This window comes from Hydra viridissima, unplaced genomic scaffold (genome assembly GCF_058129835.1).
Source record: "Hydra viridissima isolate aposymbiotic clone 2 unplaced genomic scaffold, HvirCarnegie_v1 scaffold_4, whole genome shotgun sequence".
Classification (NCBI taxonomy): domain Eukaryota; kingdom Metazoa; phylum Cnidaria; class Hydrozoa; order Anthoathecata; family Hydridae; genus Hydra; species Hydra viridissima.
In genome coordinates, this window is record NW_028324303.1 from 4,619,514 (window position 1) to 4,638,893 (window position 19,380).

General features: G+C 27.5%; 2 protein-coding genes across 2 annotated transcripts; both read right to left on the bottom strand.

The window, feature by feature from the left end:
• Positions 1-3,477: 3,477 nt before the first annotated feature.
• LOC145183279 (enolase-phosphatase E1-like) lies at positions 3,478-4,439 on the bottom strand. The gene has a single exon (XM_080058612.2). The coding sequence runs from the start codon at positions 4,334-4,336 to the stop codon at positions 3,566-3,568; it is 771 nt and encodes a 256-aa protein (XP_079914738.2). The 5' UTR covers positions 4,337-4,439; the 3' UTR covers positions 3,478-3,565.
• A 392-nt stretch (positions 4,440-4,831) lies between these two features.
• On the bottom strand, positions 4,832-15,051 carry LOC145183280 (serine/threonine-protein phosphatase 2A 56 kDa regulatory subunit gamma isoform-like). The gene is made up of 16 exons (XM_090086537.1): positions 14,821-15,051; positions 13,688-13,738; positions 11,394-11,547; positions 11,073-11,272; positions 10,816-10,926; positions 10,643-10,735; positions 9,352-9,482; positions 9,118-9,177; positions 8,542-8,704; positions 8,385-8,435; positions 8,082-8,201; positions 7,445-7,572; positions 7,202-7,303; positions 6,653-6,725; positions 6,197-6,322; positions 4,832-5,884 (listed from the first exon to the last, which is right to left on the bottom strand). Exons 1-16 carry the CDS (start codon positions 14,857-14,859, stop codon positions 5,729-5,731), a joined length of 1,758 nt encoding a protein of 585 aa, XP_089942663.1. The 5' UTR covers positions 14,860-15,051; the 3' UTR covers positions 4,832-5,728.
• Positions 15,052-19,380: the final 4,329 nt, after the last annotated feature.

The window sequence follows — 19,380 nt, forward strand, 5'->3', positions numbered from 1 at the left end:
AATTTCATTTATGAAAAAAACTTTAGTGGACATCTTACAGCGTTTTCAATACGAGTTAACAAAGTTTTAAGAAAAAAATTGTTGCTGTGAAGGATTTTACTTTAAAGGTTAAGTACTTTTTAATTTCATTAATTATTTTATTCAAAAGAGTAACAATGTATGTTAGAAAATGTTTTCAAAAAAACTACGTTAAAATTGTAATATCTTTTTTTAGTTGTACAATCGCATATAATTTATTATAATTTATTACCACGTCGATCCACAGTTTTTGTGTAATTGTGTGCTCCCTTTCAAAAATGGAGCTGTTTGAAGAATGGTGTAAACATGAGCAAAAAGAAAAATATTCTCGTTTTATTTGATTTTACTTTGCAAAAATTCCATGTTGTTGATGTGACTCGGGATTTAGAGATTCTGCAGCCCATAAAAACGATGGAGCGTTTTTTAAATGAAAATAAATATTGGTGAGATTGCACAGATCTAGAATTTAAATTGGTCGATTAGGTTTATCTTTCAGATGAAATTATCATTGAGGCATACTGAATAAAACTACTGAATATGTAGTTGAAGCGCCTGCAAAGTTCTTTAAAAATGCCCCCTTTCCTGCGTTATTCAAATAACGTAGCAAATGGGGATGTGATCACTGTATGTAAACAGATATTTGCAAACTCCCATGCTACTGACGACTTTCTGTTTGTATTTTTATTTATTTCATTAAGATTGAACGACGGCTAAAATATTATTTGGCAAAATCCGCGACCTTTATCCACACTTATCATCCACACTGTAACTATGCCAACTATTTAAGTTTATTCATTCAAAGGGAAAAAAATGAGTTTACTACAACAGAAGTTGACAAAGGTTTAAAATAAGTGTCTTAACTTATTAACATCTTTTAGAGCGAGCAAATCTCAAATTACTGTTAAACACGACCTTTTTTTGATCGATGAAAAAGTTCATTCCCATTGACCCCATTAATCGATGGAAAAGTATGCAACGCTTTGACTGAAATTAAAAAGAAGTAAATTTTAATAAGTATATATTACTGTAATTAACCATTAAAATTCCTTATAATAACAATTGTAGCTAATCAGCAAAAAACCACACAATAATAATCATTATTATTATTTACAAAAATTCACTACATTTTTAACTTGACATTTTCCAAACAAAATACTTTTAAAAAAGGAATTTTTTTTAAATGGTTTTCCTATCAACGTAAAATCTACAGAAAAATCAAAATCTGAAAACCTGTCATATTTTATACAAATTCGTTGCAGAACTCAATTTTAAGAACAAAGCATCTGTGTATGCGCACCTCTTACAAATATAACAAACCAAACTAAATGGCATATTAAACCGAAAATATTTTGGCAATAACACTATTCAACTCAGAAACAATACAAAATGAAAAGAAAAAAAAAGCAATATATTAGGGATACCCATAAGTAATCAATTATTTAAGTGGCAACAACAAAAAAAAGTACTTAATTATATTTAATTTTATTTTTAATCAGTTATATAATATCCATCGTTATCAATGACCTTTTGCCATCTTGTTGGTAGAGTTTCAATTCCCCGTTCATAAAATTTAATTTCTTTTGAAGAAGAATATTCTTCTAGGTGAGTTCGAACATCATCAACGTTTTTGAAATTTTTATTCTTCAGGTAATGTTCCATGGAACAGAATAAATGAAAATTGGGTGGTGCTATGTCTACAGAATATGGAGGATGTGGTAAAACCTCCCAGTTCAGCTGCCTTATTTTTTCTCAGGTTAATTTTGATGCGTGTGTGCAGGCGAGCATTATTATGTAGCAATATTACTCCTTTTCAATTGACCAGACCTGGTTGTTTTACCAACAATTGGTTGCGCAACCTATCCAATTGTTGGCAATACAATTCGGCCGAAATTGTTTCTCCCGGTTTCGATAGTTCAAAATGGATTATACCTCCATAGTCCCACTAAACGCACAATAAAACTTTCTTTAAAGTAAGGGACGGTTTAGGAGTGGGTATAGCTCGTTGATTTGGAGAAAGCCATTGTTTGGTGCGCTTGTTGGTGTTGTACAAGACCCATTTCTCGTCATCAGTAGCAATCCTTCGTTAAAACGGCTTAGAGATTTTCTAAAAAATTCATTTATACGAAGTCAAAAAACGAACATGAAAGTATGATCTTAGGATACCAATTTGGGGTAAAAAGGATTAAGGTCCCAACTTAAAAACCAACAATTGAAACCAGCTGGTTATGAAATGTTAAACACTCAAAAATATCTCTCCAAAAAAAAGGAACACTCTAGCCTCAGTGGAACCGATAATAAAAATTTAGTAGGTCATGTAAGAGTCATTAATATTAAGTCCTGTTAGATATTTAGCAAAAAAGTCTTTAAAAACAAATAAGCTTAATATTAATCTCTTCGGCAGCATTAAGAAGAGAAAAACGGAGTAAAAAAGGGTAAAAAATCGATTACTATGGTACCCTAGGGGTAAAATTACTGATACCCTAGGGGTAGAATTATGATTTATAGTATTATAATTATATTATAATCTTTTTACCGTTACTTATTTACTTAACAGAAGTATGTAAGTTGGTTTGCAAATAAAATAAAAAAAAAAAAAGAACTTTTTTATAATGATACTTTAAACAAAGCAGCTGAGGAGGAATTGGGGGAAATTTTTTTATAGAATTCGAATATAAAATAATAATAGTATTAATATTGGATTTTGTCTAATATTGAAATTCTGGATATCCCAGAAAACTAGAAAGATTGAAGAGTTGCACACAATTCTCAAATTTCCAAAATTCTCAAATAACCATTAATTGTTTTAACTTGATTAAAGAGTTATTGTAAAAGTTTATTTCTTGTTTTAAACTTTTTACATATTTGATTTTTGGAGAGATGATTGCTAGTAGTCATAAGGTACATACCTGAATGTAAGGCGTGAAAACTATAAGACATGGAGTAACATAATAACAGGGAGAAACTGGGGGTGGGGGTGGGGTTATTTTAACGCAAAAACTCTGTATTTTGTGACCTGATCTTCTCAAGTATTCGTATACTTTGAGTTTTTTCTATTTGGATGGTTTTGATAGTTCATTATGCATTTATCTATCTTCACACTTTTCCAACATTTTAATATTTACATTTTGACAGAAAAAGTTTATGTATCACATTACTTTACTTTTAACAAGCTTTACGATTGGTCTTAAAAGAAACAACTTCATAGTAAAGACTTTTATTACAAGCAACTCTTTTATCAAATGTAAAGAATGACATTTTAATTTTTTTTTTAATAGCTATAAGAGAAAAACTAATTTATATTAATATATAATAAATACATTTAAACATGATAATGACAAAAACAACTATTCCTGTACTATTAAGATAGCACTACAAGAAGTTTAATTTAATGAAAATCTTCTTTCACCTAAAAAAACAACTTTAATTGACAAAAAGGATTTATTTAAAATTTTATTAAAAAAAAGAAAAAAATTTAAATGATGCTAATTGTCAACGTACAAAAACATCGTAAGCATAATGATTTCTAAAACAAACATATACAGCTTCTTTAAACTTTAATCGGAACTTCTCTTTTAAAAACAGAAATTTCATTAAATGAATTTACACATTCAAATTCTAATTCAATTTTTTCAGGCAAAGCCTCATTTCCAGGCCTAACTAAAAGAACAGAATCGATCCCGGCTGATTTTGCAGCTCTCGCTTCTTTCACATTATCTGTCAAAAAGAGTATATCGTCAACAGCTGTTCTTATCTCGTCGGCGATTCTTATGTAGGATTTCGGCTCAATTTTGGATCCAATGTTGGTATCAAAATGACCTTTGAAGAACTCCAGCAAATCACCCTGATCAGAATATCCAAATATCAACTTTTGCGCATCTACACTGCCGGAAGAGTAAACGTACAAGTTTATACCGTTGCTTGTCCATAGTTTTAATGCAGGAACTACATCAGAGTATACTTTCCCTAACAGCTGCTTACTTTCGTAGCCACTTCTCCAAACTTGACCTTGCAGTTCTTTGAGTGGGGTTGTTTTCTTATCAGAAGACATTTGCCAAAATACATTGTCCAGAGTCTCTTTGATAACATTTTCTTTAGCCCCTTCAAGACTGATTGTTGGGGCTGTTCCCGTACTGTCTGCTAAGGCAAGTTTTGATAAATCGCCTAATACCTGTTGACATTCTTTGCTGAAAAACTCTCTTTCAAGGTACTGGTGCAAATTTTCTCGCACATATGGAAATAGGACATCTTTAACAAACGATATTGGAGTTGTTGTTCCTTCGATATCAATGAGAATGGAAACATATCTTTTATGTGCCATATCTCAGTACTTGATTTGTTTATATAATCTAAACTTTTGAATATGTTCCTCAACTAAAAAATCTCTAAAATCAAGATGTAATACAAATGATACATAAACAAGATGTTGTATTCTTTATCCAAGTAAAACTCTTATGAAATTATACTTAAATAGAGAATTTTCCAGTAGTCATTTAAAGCTGATCTTCTTTCAAAAAAAAAAAGCAGTTGCTATTTATTAGGCAGTAAACAAATCTCTTATGATAAAGTTCATTGCTTAAATTACACCAATCGGGAAAAATCTTTAAAATGAGCAAATGTTTATCACATAGCACATCGACAGTTTTAAAATATAGCAGTTTAAGTTTATTAAATATTTTAACCTTGAGAATCTTTCAGAACTTTTCAACTCATCAGTAGTTGTCACATTCATTAAAATATTCAAGTTACACTTTACAAACAGTGAAGTCAAATGTTTGTGATGCTTTTTATAAGATAAAGACTCAATACAGACACATTTTTGAAGTGATTGTATATACAGATTGGTCACTCAAAATATATACAAATAATACAAATAAACACATAAATTATTATAAAAACATTGCATTTTTTTACAAGATAAAAAAAGCATTTTCATAAAGAATGTAAACAAAGAAGATATTATCAAATATTTTCTTCTATTTTTTTTAACCAAGAAGATATTATCAAATATTTTCTTCTACTTTTTTAACCAAAAGGTAAGATTTAAATATAGAGATTCATATCTTGTAAATCGGAGAAAATCTCTTAATGTGCACTAAAAATTCCTTTGACCTACACCTTCATTAATATTGCTTCGTTATACAGCTTTTCGTTTGCTAGATAACTTAGATAAATAAAGCTTCAGAATTTATATTATCATCCATGCGAAATTTACTACCAAAACCAATAAATTTGTTCAAATCTCAAAGTACACATTTAAATTCTAAAATCAGAGTCAAAAAAATTTAAGTTACAACTGCTAATTTTTCAAAAATACTTTTTTTTTTAAAAAATATGTTAGTAAACTAAAATGAAAACTAGAAACTGAACAAAAACCTGTGAATTCAAAGCTTAAAAATTAAAAAGAACCAAACTCCTAATGCATAAAAAAAGGTGGGACGCTATAAAAGGAGACAACTTGAATCTAGTCACAAAGAATTTCAATAAAGATTTTTAAAAATGTTTCGAACATGAAAAACTCTGAAAACTCAAAACGATAAATGGCAGTATATGTCGTCTGAGGATAAATAGCTGAAATTTGTGTGAATACATAAAAAATATACTTAAAAAATTAAATAAATAAATTATACAGTAAAAACACTTTCACTGCTGATTTTCTTATAATTGGTTACGTAAATCACCAATAAATCTGCTAAATAATAATAAGTGAATACTATGGAGACTCTGTTTGGCTAGAAAGTTGTCCGTCTGGATGCTTATGTCTCTCTAGTGCTTGTATTGTCAAAGGGTTAGTTAGAAGTTCAGATTTTCTACGAAGAACCATTTCACTCGGAGTAATTTTGTTATTTGTATATGCTGAATGTTCAACCTTAAATATTAGGAAAAATAAAAATTAACATTAATGAGAGAACAAGTATTTTTATATTGATATAAGTGTTGTTAAGAAGATAAATAGCAGAATAAGTGGAGCAACAGCATGTTGAAAAATCTTTGATTGAGGAAATAAAAACTAATTTTAAAGTATATAGTTGGATACAAACGATGTCAATCATATTGAAATGAATTTCAAATAAAGGCCTCCTTAAAAAGTGGTTTATAAATTATTTAGTGGTTTATTTTTATCTTTAAACTTTAGTAATAAAAAAAAAAAGCTAAAAAAATATTTTTATTACATACAAACCTCTTGATGCAATAAATCAATGTCTATGTTTTCCTTGAGTCTCTCTCGTTGTATATTTTCTAGATGGCGAGCCACAGTTGGTAAGTCTTGTAAAATCTCAAAGTCAATCTTCAAGTGTTTGGAACTCTAAGATTAAAATGACACATTCATATATTTGAGTTTTTTAGAAAACTAGTAATTTCAACAAATATCAAACTTTAACATCATTCTATTTTCATATCAGTAAAGAAAAATCTGAACAATGGAATTTTTCCATCACAGAATGTTTTCTTTAGGTAAAGAAAACTATTTTTTGTTGAGAAAAATAATGATCATGTTTATCGATTCTTTTTAAAAACTATTTAGTCCCAATAAGTAATACTTTTTATTATACAAATATACAAAAAGTTATACCACATTGTTTAAAAGGATGCAAGAATGTAAATAGAAATAAGCATTAAAATAAGAAAACCATACAATTGGATTTTGAATGGCTAGATCAAATATTTTTTGCCATGCAAGTTCTCTTTCTTTTAACTTTCTTTCTTCACTAAATAAATAAAAAAAATATCATTCAATGAGTAAATAGTATCAAACACAACAACAATATATCAACACATCTTCTAACAAACAAATTATTAATCTTTTCATATTTAATTAACTTTTAAAACACATCCTGTTTCTTTCATGTGTTTGGTCAAAAAAAACAAAAAAAAAAAAAACAAGTGACTTAAATGTTACAAGAGAAAAAAAGACTTAAAAAATGTTATAGAAAACTACAGTTTTTACACATTTACATTATGCATGCATAACATCAAAGCATGCTAGTCTCATAAAACATATTCAACACCAACTAAAAAGCTATAAAATTTACAGTATTGTGAAAATCAAAGTATGAGCCTGCATAAAACCATAGAAGAATAATGCTTCCTCTGGATCTTGTGATCATTTTTGTTAAGTATCAAGTAAAATGATACTAAGTTAAACACAACAATAACAAAAATATAAAAAATCAAAAAAGTTAACCTTTCTACTTGAAAACTATGTTGTTGTGCACATTGGTCAAATAACTTTTGATTCATCTCCATCAACAGCTTCAATGCATTGTAAATTAAACCATGAATAGTTCTAAAACAAAAAAAAAAAAACCCGTAACATTTGTTCTGCAGAGACTTCGAGTGATTCTATTAGAAAAAATAGGAAATACATTTTCTAAGATCTTTTTTAGTGTGTTAAACATTTAACTATAAAAGAAACATGACTACATACTTGTTCCAATGTGTTTTGGAATTTCTATAAAGGTATGGAAAAATTATAGGAATAACTTTGACAGCATTATCGCTGACCAGACTCATTATATATTCATTATTCCAATAATATAATGCTCGCTCAGCAACCTATATGTAGAATAAATAACAGCAAAAAATTATCTAAGTGAACATATTAAATATATAAAACATATAACAAGATTTATAAGAAGATCTTGTTTTTTATTTTATCGTAGTTGCATTTTTGGGGGTAATTCATACAAATCAAGTAACTTGTACTGCAAATCAAATACTTTACAAATGTTTTACAGATAAAAGTTATTTTTTAATATCTTTTCACTTTATGTTTGGACAGCATTTGATATCAATTCCCCTTTTTACTGAAATCTAAATTAGCAAGATAGCCAATCAAATGATTTAAATTACTAAAATATTAGCACAAAATCTGTTTTATTCAAAAATATATAAACTCCAAAGTAGTTAAGAACTTTGCTTATAAGATTATATTTATACACAGGGACACATACATACTTATAGATTACATTTGTCAACAGAATTAGATTGGCATTTTGCTTAAAAAAAATCTCTTTTTACAAAGTATATCACATTTAAAAATGTACTTGTTGCCAATGTTATACCTGGAAGTGTTGACTAGAAACACACTGACCCAACTTCTTAAATAAGGGTTCAACAATCTTCACAAACTCATTGGGCTCAATGACATCTAAAATCTCTTCTAACTCATTTAAAAACATAACCTAAAAAAACCCAGCTAAATATATAAACAATGTTAAACTGTTAAAATGCTGTTTATAACTGTTTTATATTGACAATTTTTTAATATTTCTTTAACTTGAAAAATCAAGTGAATGATGATAAAAATAAGGACCTAGAATGTCTGTAAAAACCATTTTTTAGTAAATATATAGCAATTTATTAACCTCTTTTGTACTATGAACTTTTGGCCAAAATTTAAGTAATCCCATGATGCACTAAATAATATTAATAACTATTTAAGAATAGAATTCATTCATTTTTGTTAAATTCATCTAACTCTCTAAATAGACATAAAATTTATTTAAAAGTGTTCATACTTACAGGCTCAGTCAAAGTGGGATCTTTCTCTAAAAACTGAACAACACAATATGCTAACTGGGGATGATGCATGCTTAAAGCTTTTGCTTTATGCAGTGGAAGAAGAACTTTGAGTAAAAACATTTTGTGTTCTTCTTTAAGAGGAAGAGCAAAGCCATTGATGATGCTATAAGTGAAATAATCATTGTAAGTAACTACTACAATGCTTTTACAGAACAAGAAAATATAAAACGAAAAGATAAAAAGAAAAACATAAGATAGTGTTAAAAATACATTTAGAAAAGTGCACTTGAAATGAAAAATATGGTATTATTAGATAATTTTTTAATAAATTATTTGAAATGAACCCTTTCAAAACTTATTGAGGCTAAAATTATTAAGCTGTTTTTTATGACAAAAAATTATGTTTTACAAGACTATATGAATACTAGTTATGAATCTTAAAGAAGTTCTATAACACTCCTATATAATCCCAATTTGGAATTATATAGGAGTGTTATAGAACTTCTTTAAGATTCATAACTTTATGGCTTTAAAAGGATTTACAAAATGTCGGAAAGTAAAAAGTAAGACAGTTACCTTCCTAAAACTTCTAACAACTCTGCTACCCCATTATGGTGCTCAGTTTCATATATAAATCTGTTTGTATAAACAAGCAGACAAACAAATTAAAAATTAAAAACTTTGAATATTCTTTTAAAATGCAGATCAATAAAAGTTTCAACAAAATTTCTTGAATTTTTTTGTATAGAGTGTTATTGTAAATAAGCTCTTCCATGCATCAATAACTTGGCATTTAAATAAAAAACTAACCTATAAAATAAATTGTTCACTTGTCTTCTAATATAAGCCCTCAAGTTAAGAAATTTTCCATATATCCGATGAAGAATTGTTTTTAAAAAGTCACGCTCACGAGGGTCTTCACTGTCAAATAAATTCAATATCTAAAAATTCAAAAATATTTTTATTTCTAATTTGCTAAACTTTTTATTACAAAGTGGATTGAATTTCACTTTAATTTTATTTATTTTGTTGCCATATATACCAGGGTATAGATAAACCTTTTTTTGTTAACTGAAAAGTGTAGTTTAATGTTTTATTGCTGAGGTGCATTTTCTATTGACCAATATTTTTGTCTTCTTACACTTTTGAAGAGTATTTTTTGGCCCATTCTAAACAGCTTAAAGTCACAGCTTATACACCTATAAATATGGTATTTATTTATCATTATTTAGGTACTAGAATTTTAGTAATTTCATTTTAACTTTGAAGTAAAACAAAAACATATCAACATCATGTAAACAACATTTATTTGTTATCTATTTCTTCTGTTACCATAACACTGGTTACTGTTTCTTATAAAAAAACACCCTCATCATTAGCACCAGATGTTAATTTTAAAACAGTTAATCTATTGTCCCTAATAAAATAACAACCATCAATAAGGAAAATATTGAAACCAGGACACTTAATACTAAATCTGTGTACAATACTGATTGTAAACTTGTACAAATACAGCTAGATTTACAAAATGTAAATGTCTTAAGTGACTATTTTCACTCTGGACAACATAGTCATTTTATTTGCTTGCCCTCAAGGTTATCAATCAAAATATGCTTTACATTTCTGCCAATCAGATTATCTATTGACAGTCAAAAGAACTCTTGTAAAATTGCCAATTTGAGGTATATTACTTACATAAACCTAATCATCTGTCACAGCTTAAAACCAGTTAAACCAGTTAGAAGGAAAAGAGCTTGATTGATCATCATAAAGGTAATTTTCTCAAAGATGGTTATCTATTTCTTGATAGAGAAAAAGACAGATACATGTTAGCTTAAATAACCTGACTGCATTAAGACAGATGGATGGTAAAAGTCAGATATTTCATTAAAATATATTTGTTTGAAGGACAGATTCATAACCATCCACATAGTACCATAAGTAAACTAATCCAAAAAGAGAAATTGTTAACTTTGGCAAGCTAATATGTACATACTATTTTTACAATGTAAATTATGTAAAATTACACAACCTGCACTGTAAAAATAGTATTTTTTTTATATATCCTGGCTACCAGACCTAAATTTTTAAACAAACTTACATTAATAAGAAACCGTTGATCTATATACTTTTTTGCAATATTTGGTTGAAAATCTGTAGATTCCAGAAACCGTAGAAAAAACTCATAAACAATCTAAAAAATATTACATAAATATATCTTAAGAAATGAACAAAACTTTTCATAATTTTAAAAAAACTAAAACAATATTGTACCTGCAAGTGAGGCCAGGCAGCTTCTAAAGTTGGTTCATCTTCTTCAGGATCAAATTCTGCTCCAGCAGGATTCATAGAAGGAGGTAGAGCACGAAACACATTAACAGAAAACTAAATATATTTTAAAATTTAGAATATTATAAGAGCTTATGATGGGAATTTTTTTTTTTTTTTTTTTTTGCAGACTCCTTTCAATTTAAAATACCCACTGCACTTATTGCATAAACACGCAAAAATTGCATTGAAACAAGTTTTACCATATTGCATGCTTCTGGGTAAACCAACTCAGTAATAACATTTTTATTATGGGTAAGATAGTCTACAATCTCATTAAGTGCAGCACGCTTGACTTCTTTCCATTTGAGGTCTGATAATGGATCAATCACAAAATCAAATAAAACACAGCACTGCTGAAGCTTTTGTATAAACAGGTTTTCTTTTTCAGCTTGACTTGCATCTGAGAAAGAAAGTTGTATAGAAGCAAAACACTTCAATTCATCTTTAACTAATAATTATTTGTTTTCTTATTTGTTGTATATTTTGAAACTAATTTAACTTAATGATGAAAAAATATTCACCTTTTATAAGTGGCAACTTTTGCAGTTCTCTATTTTTACTAATATTGAATGATGAAGAGCTCTGACGCTTGTCTCGCTTAAGTAGCTGTGAAACAGATGCTGCTCCAGCTTTTTTTGCAACAGGAACTTGTGGTGGAAGATTTGGTTTTGATTTCTATACAAATATTAGAATTAAATTGTAAAAAGTTACATAACAATTGTTACAAAAAAAAAAAAAAAAAAGCTTAAAAGAACAATTTAGTTAAAAACATATTCGCAAAAGTTAACACCGATTTAACAGATTTCTTTGTTAAGAGCAATCACAATTATTAGATGAGTACTGTTTTAACTAGTTAAAACCATAGAAGTAAAAAACAAAAAGTAATGGATTAATTGAAAATGTTTTTAAATGAATCTATAAGTTCACATTACAGAATTTCATGACAAATCTTTTAAAAAACATTTAACAGACCTAAAGGCGCAAAGCATAAAAGTTAAGAAAAAGAAATTATAGTCACAACAAATACTTTTTATTTTTGAAAGAAAAAAAAACAACAAATAAACAAATAAACATGTATAGGAGGAACATTTGAGTTGTTGAAAGAGGAGAAACTGAAAAAAAAAATGTAAAGTGGATTCTCAAACTCACAACTCAAAAACTGAAATTCACAATTCAAAATTTCAAACTCAATTCAAAAACAGAAAACTCAGAAGAATTACTCAGTGAATGCAACCAAACACAAAAAATTCCATATGCATTGTGCTAAAGATTCAAGCTTTTATTTTTTGAATCTAGTTGTTAAGGAGATATATTAATTGGAATCAGCATTAAATTTCAACACTACCTAAAACTTTTTGCAATGTGCATTTTTCTCTACGAACAAAATGAATACTATAATTAAACCTATTTTATTTGAAGCTTGTTTATTTATCTATATATGAATAATTTATTGTAAAATTGTAAAATGAACTGAGTCAAAATCTTGGTTAGCAAAAAACAAATGATATCATTTGGAATCTTTTCAGGTAAAAAATTTTGATTAATTGGAAAGAGCTATTCAAAAAGCTATGTAAAAGTTATGCAGGATCAGCAGAATTCGTCTTTAAACCAAATTTAAAATAATTCGATTCAATATCTAATAATATTTAAATTTTCAATCAAATTATGATAAATAATAAATTCGAAAATTTATTCAAGAAAATCAATTAATTGAAAAAGTTTCTTACAAAAACTAGGTTATAATCAATTTAACACAAACAAAATCTAGCAAATTTTCTGATTTATCACAACTAATCAGTCAATTAATGTATTCATACTCCAATTAATCACTCAAATAATGTATTCAAGCAGTGTTTATTCTGATTTTTCTTCTGGCTATGAAACTGTAACCCTACAGTAAGTTGAGGAACAGATTTTTCTTCATATGGCTTATTATTAGTTAGCCAAATATTTTAAAGCTTGTGTAAGAGCTAATTTGAAATAATACCTTATTAAAACAGTGTTGAACTGGATATATTTAAAAAATAAATAATTAAATAAATAAAAGGATTAAAATGGTTTTCCTCTTCTAACAACTCAGTTTATAAGGAAGAAAAATAAAACTTAACAAAGTTTTTACATAAAAGAGGCCTCTCCCCCTCCACTCATTTACAAAAAAAATAGGGCTGTAAATTATTTGAAAACCACCCATGTATATTTTATGAGAAAGTATTCCCTTTCTTCACAAAACAATACTTATCTTGATGTATTTGTGATAAAACCACACACTATCTTGAATACAAACAATGTCTAAATATTTATTCCTTATTTAGAACTTGTGTGAGAAACTTACATTAAAAACAATTTCACATTTTTTAAAGCTGAAGACCCAAACTTAAAATCTAACTAAATGGTACCATTGTTTTTTTTCCTGAGTAAAACAGGTTATTTGTTACAAACCAAGCCAAAAATAACTCAAACTATTGATGCTTAGTTCTAACTAATTAAAGTGCATTTTTATATACTTTACATGCCCTCTACATGAAGGACTTAAAAAACTAGCTGAAAAAAAACAATTTGTGAAACTGCTTTTTGATTGCATATATATATATATATATATATATATATATATATATATATATATATATATATATATATATATATATATATATATATATATATATATATATATATATATATATATATATATATATATATACATAAAACAAAACTTTGAAAAGCTTTGAAGGTTATGATAAAAATCTTTAAAAAATTAATTTGTGAAACTATGATTTATTTAATACCTTATAAAACTTATAATAACTCTAAAACTTACAATATCTTCCAATTCATTTCCTGCTTTACCTTTGTCTTTTTTTTCTGAACTCTGAAAGTCAACAATATCTAAATTAGGTGCTATATATAAAAGTTTTAAGTCAATTTTATGATATGGATAGTAAGATTTATATCATAAAAAGCAAATAATAAAAAAATGTAACTATATACTTACGTAAACTTATATAAAAATAAATTTAATATACTTCTTACATTACTTTTATTTTATATTATCATCAGATTTTTAGATCCATTTGGTATTTCAAAAGAAAAAGAAAAAAGAAAAAAGTGAAACCTTATAGATACTAATAAGTACTGTATGAGAGATATACTGTATGAGAGATGTACTGTATGAGAGATGTACTGTATGAGAGATATACTGCATGAGAGATGTCTGTCTTGTAATATTAAACCCTTCTAAAAAAGTATTGTGGTTTGTAAATTTAAAAGCATTTACGAAACTGAGCCAGTTTATTTATTCACAAGCCTTTTAATATACTATAATAAATAAAGTAATCAGACTTACCATAACTTACTCTTGGTATGGCTTTTGCTTAATGAAATGAAGGCTGTTTCTCACTTGACAATTCTCAGAAATTGAAAATCGCCAAAAAAAAACAGTCTTCATTTCATTAAACCCTAAAGTATATCATTTTGTACTAAGAGTACATATTGTTTCAGCAATAAATATCATTTTCTATGAATAAATCTTAGAGTACCTTACTTTGATCAAATAGAAAAAATGAACGATAATTTTCTTTTTATAAAAAGCAGATCTTTCATTTAAAATTTAGAAATAAAGGGCGTATTTTAGGAAATTGCAAAAATGCATCATAGTAAAATAATTCAATTCAAAGCATTAGAATCACCACGTAGTATTAAAGTATAGCAATCAAAAAATTTGAATTTTCTAATGAAACATTTAATTCAGAATTAAAAAGTATAGCACGCTCAAATGCAACACAGGGGGAAATTTTTCCAGAATGCAAATAAAATTATAAACAAAAATACATATTACCATTTATTTTCGCTTTAAAATAAATTCAATTGATATATTTAGTAATTTAGGTTAGATAGTTCAGAATATATGTTATAAAAACATATTGCTACGTGTAAAATCAGTTAACTATTTACCTTTTCTTTCTCTTTTTCTTTTTTCAGTTTTACAGGCATTTTAGAAAACCAATCCAGCTTCAGGCGATTCTAATATAACCACCGATAAATAATTGGCTTTAAGAAAAAATTGTAAAAAAAAAAAAAGAACTTTCGCGTTATTACACTTCTAAAAAAAGCAAAAAAGTGTATGTACAACCAAAGGTGGTTGAATGTCAGCCATTATGTTTAATAACAAGAAAACAAACAATTAAAGGGGCAATAAGATGCAAGAGGGGAAAAAAAGAAAGAGGAGAGCGGAAGTAGATAACATTTTCCTGAGGCTAATTGTTTTATAATTTAAGGCTGTTAGATAGTTATTACTAAAAAAAATTAACACCTCATGACTTTCAGGAAGACAGAAGTACCCGCACCAGAATTTCGCAATTTAGAAGTATTTCATGAAAAGAATATTCAAATAATCATGTATTTTAATGGAAGAAAGTCGAACGTGATTTAAAATACTATGAAATATACTAACTTTGACCTTTGATGATCGTAGGGCGCAATAATACATAACTATGGGACAATGCAGTGTTCTGTGACAGTACAGCTCCTCTGCAGAAAGTGCGTTGCGGCCCCTTATAGCCATTATTTATTCTAACAAACACGATAACACCAATTTAAAAGTTTGAACACCCAATTCCAAGTGGCTCCAGAAATATTGTTTAAAATAATTTTGCGCTTTCATCAAAAACTTTATAAATAATTTCTCTAATTAGCTGAAATTTGGTATCTGGGTGTATTTCAGGTCGAGGAATCTATTAAAATTGCTTAAATTTTAAGGCAAGAAATAAGAAATATACTATTTTTTATTTTAACATCTAAAGTTAAATTTTACCCAGCCCCTTTCGTTAATGCTATAAAAGTTAATCTTGACTTAATAAGCAGACAAAAACACTTTGTAATAATCATCATTCTTATTCTTATCTACAAAAAAAAAAAAAAAAAAAAAAAAAAAGAAAATAACTTAGATATAAAATTGTATTTTAAAGTGTAATTCTCCCCTTTCTTTTAGAAAACTTACGAAGTGGTTTGATTGCTAACATGAAGACTGTCTCTTTGCAAATACCTTAATAAAATTAAAAAAAGATGTTCTGTAAAAATAAATTTGATAAAGTTAATGACTGAAATTAAACAACATAAGTCATAAGTCTGTAATTAAATTGAATCCACTAGGAAGGACTTGTAAAACAGTTGTGACAAGTAAGCTAGAGTTAAAAGTTTTTCAAAGTAAAGTTTTTGAAAGATACGTTCACCAAGTTTGGAAAAAGAATTTTAAAAAATGGATTCATAAGATTTTGTTAAATCTTTAAATGATACTTGTTATAAATTAGTTTTGTGTAGAAAAGCCATTTTTAGTTTGTTTTTTACATTTATGACCACAACAAGATGTAAAAATATTTTAGGAGGGCTGGAATGCTACGATGCACAAAAGTTACAACAATATGCTATCATCATGAAAAGCGTTTTAGTGTTACTTTTTGAAAAAATAAACATAAAAAATGTTGTAATATTTTTATAGACACGATGAGCATAAAGGAAAAGCAAATAAAGGTTACCATTAGGTCAGTGTTGAATCGAATATTTTTTAACATAATATTAACTTTGTAAATAAAAAAGATGCGATTACTTTACAGTTTACTTTTATGTAGTCACATAATTTTCAATTGAAATGGTCAAGAAAATCAAAAAACAATACACTTATGTTGTTTTTAAACACAAACTATGTAAAAACTACGGTGAAGAGGAAATTAAAACATTTCAAAAAAGCAACGCTAAAAGTAAAAACGAAATCGATTTTTTAGTAAACAATCTCTGATAAAATTTCGCAGCGTTCCGTAACACCAACGTCTATCTGTTGCAAAAAAAAAACTAGAAAAAACAGACCATACGAATAAAACTTTGCGCATGTATAGTGTCAGTGATACAGAACAGAAACAATAAGTGCCGCAGCCTTTGAAAGATAAAAGTGATAAAAGTAAATGCCACGAATTGAAAAAAGTTACTTAAATACAAAACTTATTATTACTTGTTTTTAAATATAAAACAAAAAACTCAAACAGAAGTACCTAAATTCAACTGTTAACACTGGCACCAGAGTCTTTGTTCAGAATATATCCTGCTGAACACTTTGGCTTAATAGAATCAAAAACTCGTGCAGCAACAGACTTGGAAAAAAAGAAAGACATTTTATCGCTTTCATAATCCAAAAAAGAAAAATAATCTAAAAAAACATTAAAAAAGTAGTCGATTTTTATTAAGATAACGTGTTTACAACGTAAAGTGCACGAAATAATAAGTACATAAGTATTAGCAAAAACCAGCCTACGCCAAAACGTCTTGTACTAGATAACCTTATAGAGTTATACAGAGCGTTCAAAGCAAAGTTTCCAACTGAAAAAAATGGTTTTTCCTAGTAGCCTAAAGCCTAATTGTTATATTATAGCAGGAATCTGGAACCCATTCAATTTGTGTCTGTACCTTATACCAAAACACAATTTTGTTAACAAATGCATTGAAATGAGAGTTAACATATAAATAATTAATCTCAAAGCTTATTTGTAACGTAAATAACAATGAGTGCATTATTCGTAGATACCAAAGTTGTCCAGGAGTAGATGCTTTAAACATTCCTGGACTTAGAACTATTTAACTTCATTAACGGTAAGGAAGTCTCTGTTAACCAAATGTATACTACTGATAGAACTGAATTAATTACGCAGCCAGCATTGATTAATCACATTCATTGATTGATCATTCATTAATCACGCAGTCAGCAATAATTGATTATTACAAAGTAAAGTTGTGTAAAGCTTTTGGTAATTTTCCCTCCTCTCTCATTTAGTCAACTTTTAAACAAAATATTTAATATTGATGCAGTGTTGACTATTTTTGCCAAAAATCATGGATAGTCGAGATGCGATGAAATAGGAAAGACTGTAAAAAGTATAGTAAATGCTGTTCTGCAAAGACCTTTAAGTGATCAAATATTAATTGGGTATTTTTACATTTAAAATTTGGAAAAAAAAAGATTTTAATGATTTCATTTTATGTCATTTTGATTCAATTAAATGGATTGGAACGGTGGAAGAAATTAACTTTAAATAATGTTAAAATCAAGTTTATGCATCCATACACCAATTACGTAGCTATATCTTCTAACATCAGCAAAAGACTGGTGGGTCCTTGTAAACAATATTTTTTTCTGTTATAGCATTAACGAAAGACTGGGTAAAATTTAACTTTAGATATTAAATCTAAAAAAAGTATGATTTTCATTTCTTCCCATACATTTTAACCATTTGTAATGATTACTCGACCTGAAATATACTCAGATACCAACTTTCAGCCAATCAGAGAAATTATTTATAAAGTTTTAAAGTACAAAGTTATTTTTTACGATGATTTTTTGCAATACGGTAAACAACTACTGAACCACTTGGAGTTGTTCCGTAGTTGTTTACCATGTTGCAAAATTTCCGATTTTTTTTTAGTTGTAATAATTTCTCTCAGAATTCTAAAAACCAAGCAGTTCTGAAATATACATCAGGGCCTGGTTAAATTAACTAGGAATTATCCAAAATATAAAATAAATAGTATGTAAGTTAATTAATATAATTTGAAAAAAAACTATTCCAAAAACTAAAAAAGAACAAAAAATTATATTGCATATAATTTTTGTATTCTTTCCCAACTAAGTCAGTAAAAAATGTCTTCGCTCGTCTCCGATGAAATTACACGATTTTTGTTTTGTTTCCGTTTAACAAAACAAAAACAAACAAAGCGCTTACTGAGCATTAACACGAAGTAAGCACGTGACTTATTACCATTGTACACATCATTTACTTGCCATGGTACTCGGCTTTATAGTGGTTTTTAAGCGATTGACTTAAAAACCACAAGCTTTGATTTTGATTGACTTAACAACCACTTAGTAGGAAACAGCCAAACAAGTATTATGAATTTGAATGTGCCACAATAAGACAAATATAAAGCATAAAAAATGATTAAAATTTTCTATCATATTATAGCATGACCCCTTCAACCTTTTTTTTAACCTTTGCAGCCCTATTGCACATGCAAGGGCTGTGAAGCCATAAATAAGACACTGAATAGGGAGAAACAAATTTATAACAAAACCCGTTTTTTTTTTTCAAGAAAATCTCTTATATAAGTCATTAGAGCTTTTTTTTTAATAAAACGTGTTTCGATCAAAATCAATTAATCGAAATTCCTATTTCTTGACTTTTCGTGACTTTGATTAAGCTTCCACTTTTCGGTGTTTCGGTTAGGTACAGTTAATCGAAAACTCATACAAAATATTTCGATAATATCAAAATTATTTCTGAAAAATTAACAACTAAAACAATTCACCAACTTAACGCAGAACAAACTCAACGAATTTATATATTTTTTTATCAAAATAAAAAAAAAAAAAAAAAAATAGCTTAAATATACCAAAGTTATAAAATTTCAATTATCTAAAATTTCCTCGGAACAAACCTAAATAATATATTTAAAAAATAATGTATTATCGTA

What these genes read in the sequence shown, in the direction of transcription:
- LOC145183279 (XM_080058612.2), bottom strand. Translation starts at nt 4,336, where the DNA reads ATGGCACATAAAAGATATGTTTCCATTCTCATTGATATCGAAGGAACA.
- LOC145183280 (XM_090086537.1), bottom strand. Translation starts at nt 14,859, where the DNA reads ATGCCTGTAAAACTGAAAAAAGAAAAAGAGAAAGAAAAG. An exon ending in GTGAACAATTTATTTTATAG is followed by an intron (nt 9,178 to 9,351) that starts GTTAGTTTTTTA and finishes TTATACAAACAG; the next exon opens with ATTTATATATGAAACTGAGC. An exon ending in TTGATTTATTGCATCAAGAG is followed by an intron (nt 5,885 to 6,196) that starts GTTTGTATGTAA and finishes CTAATATTTAAG; the next exon opens with GTTGAACATTCAGCATATAC.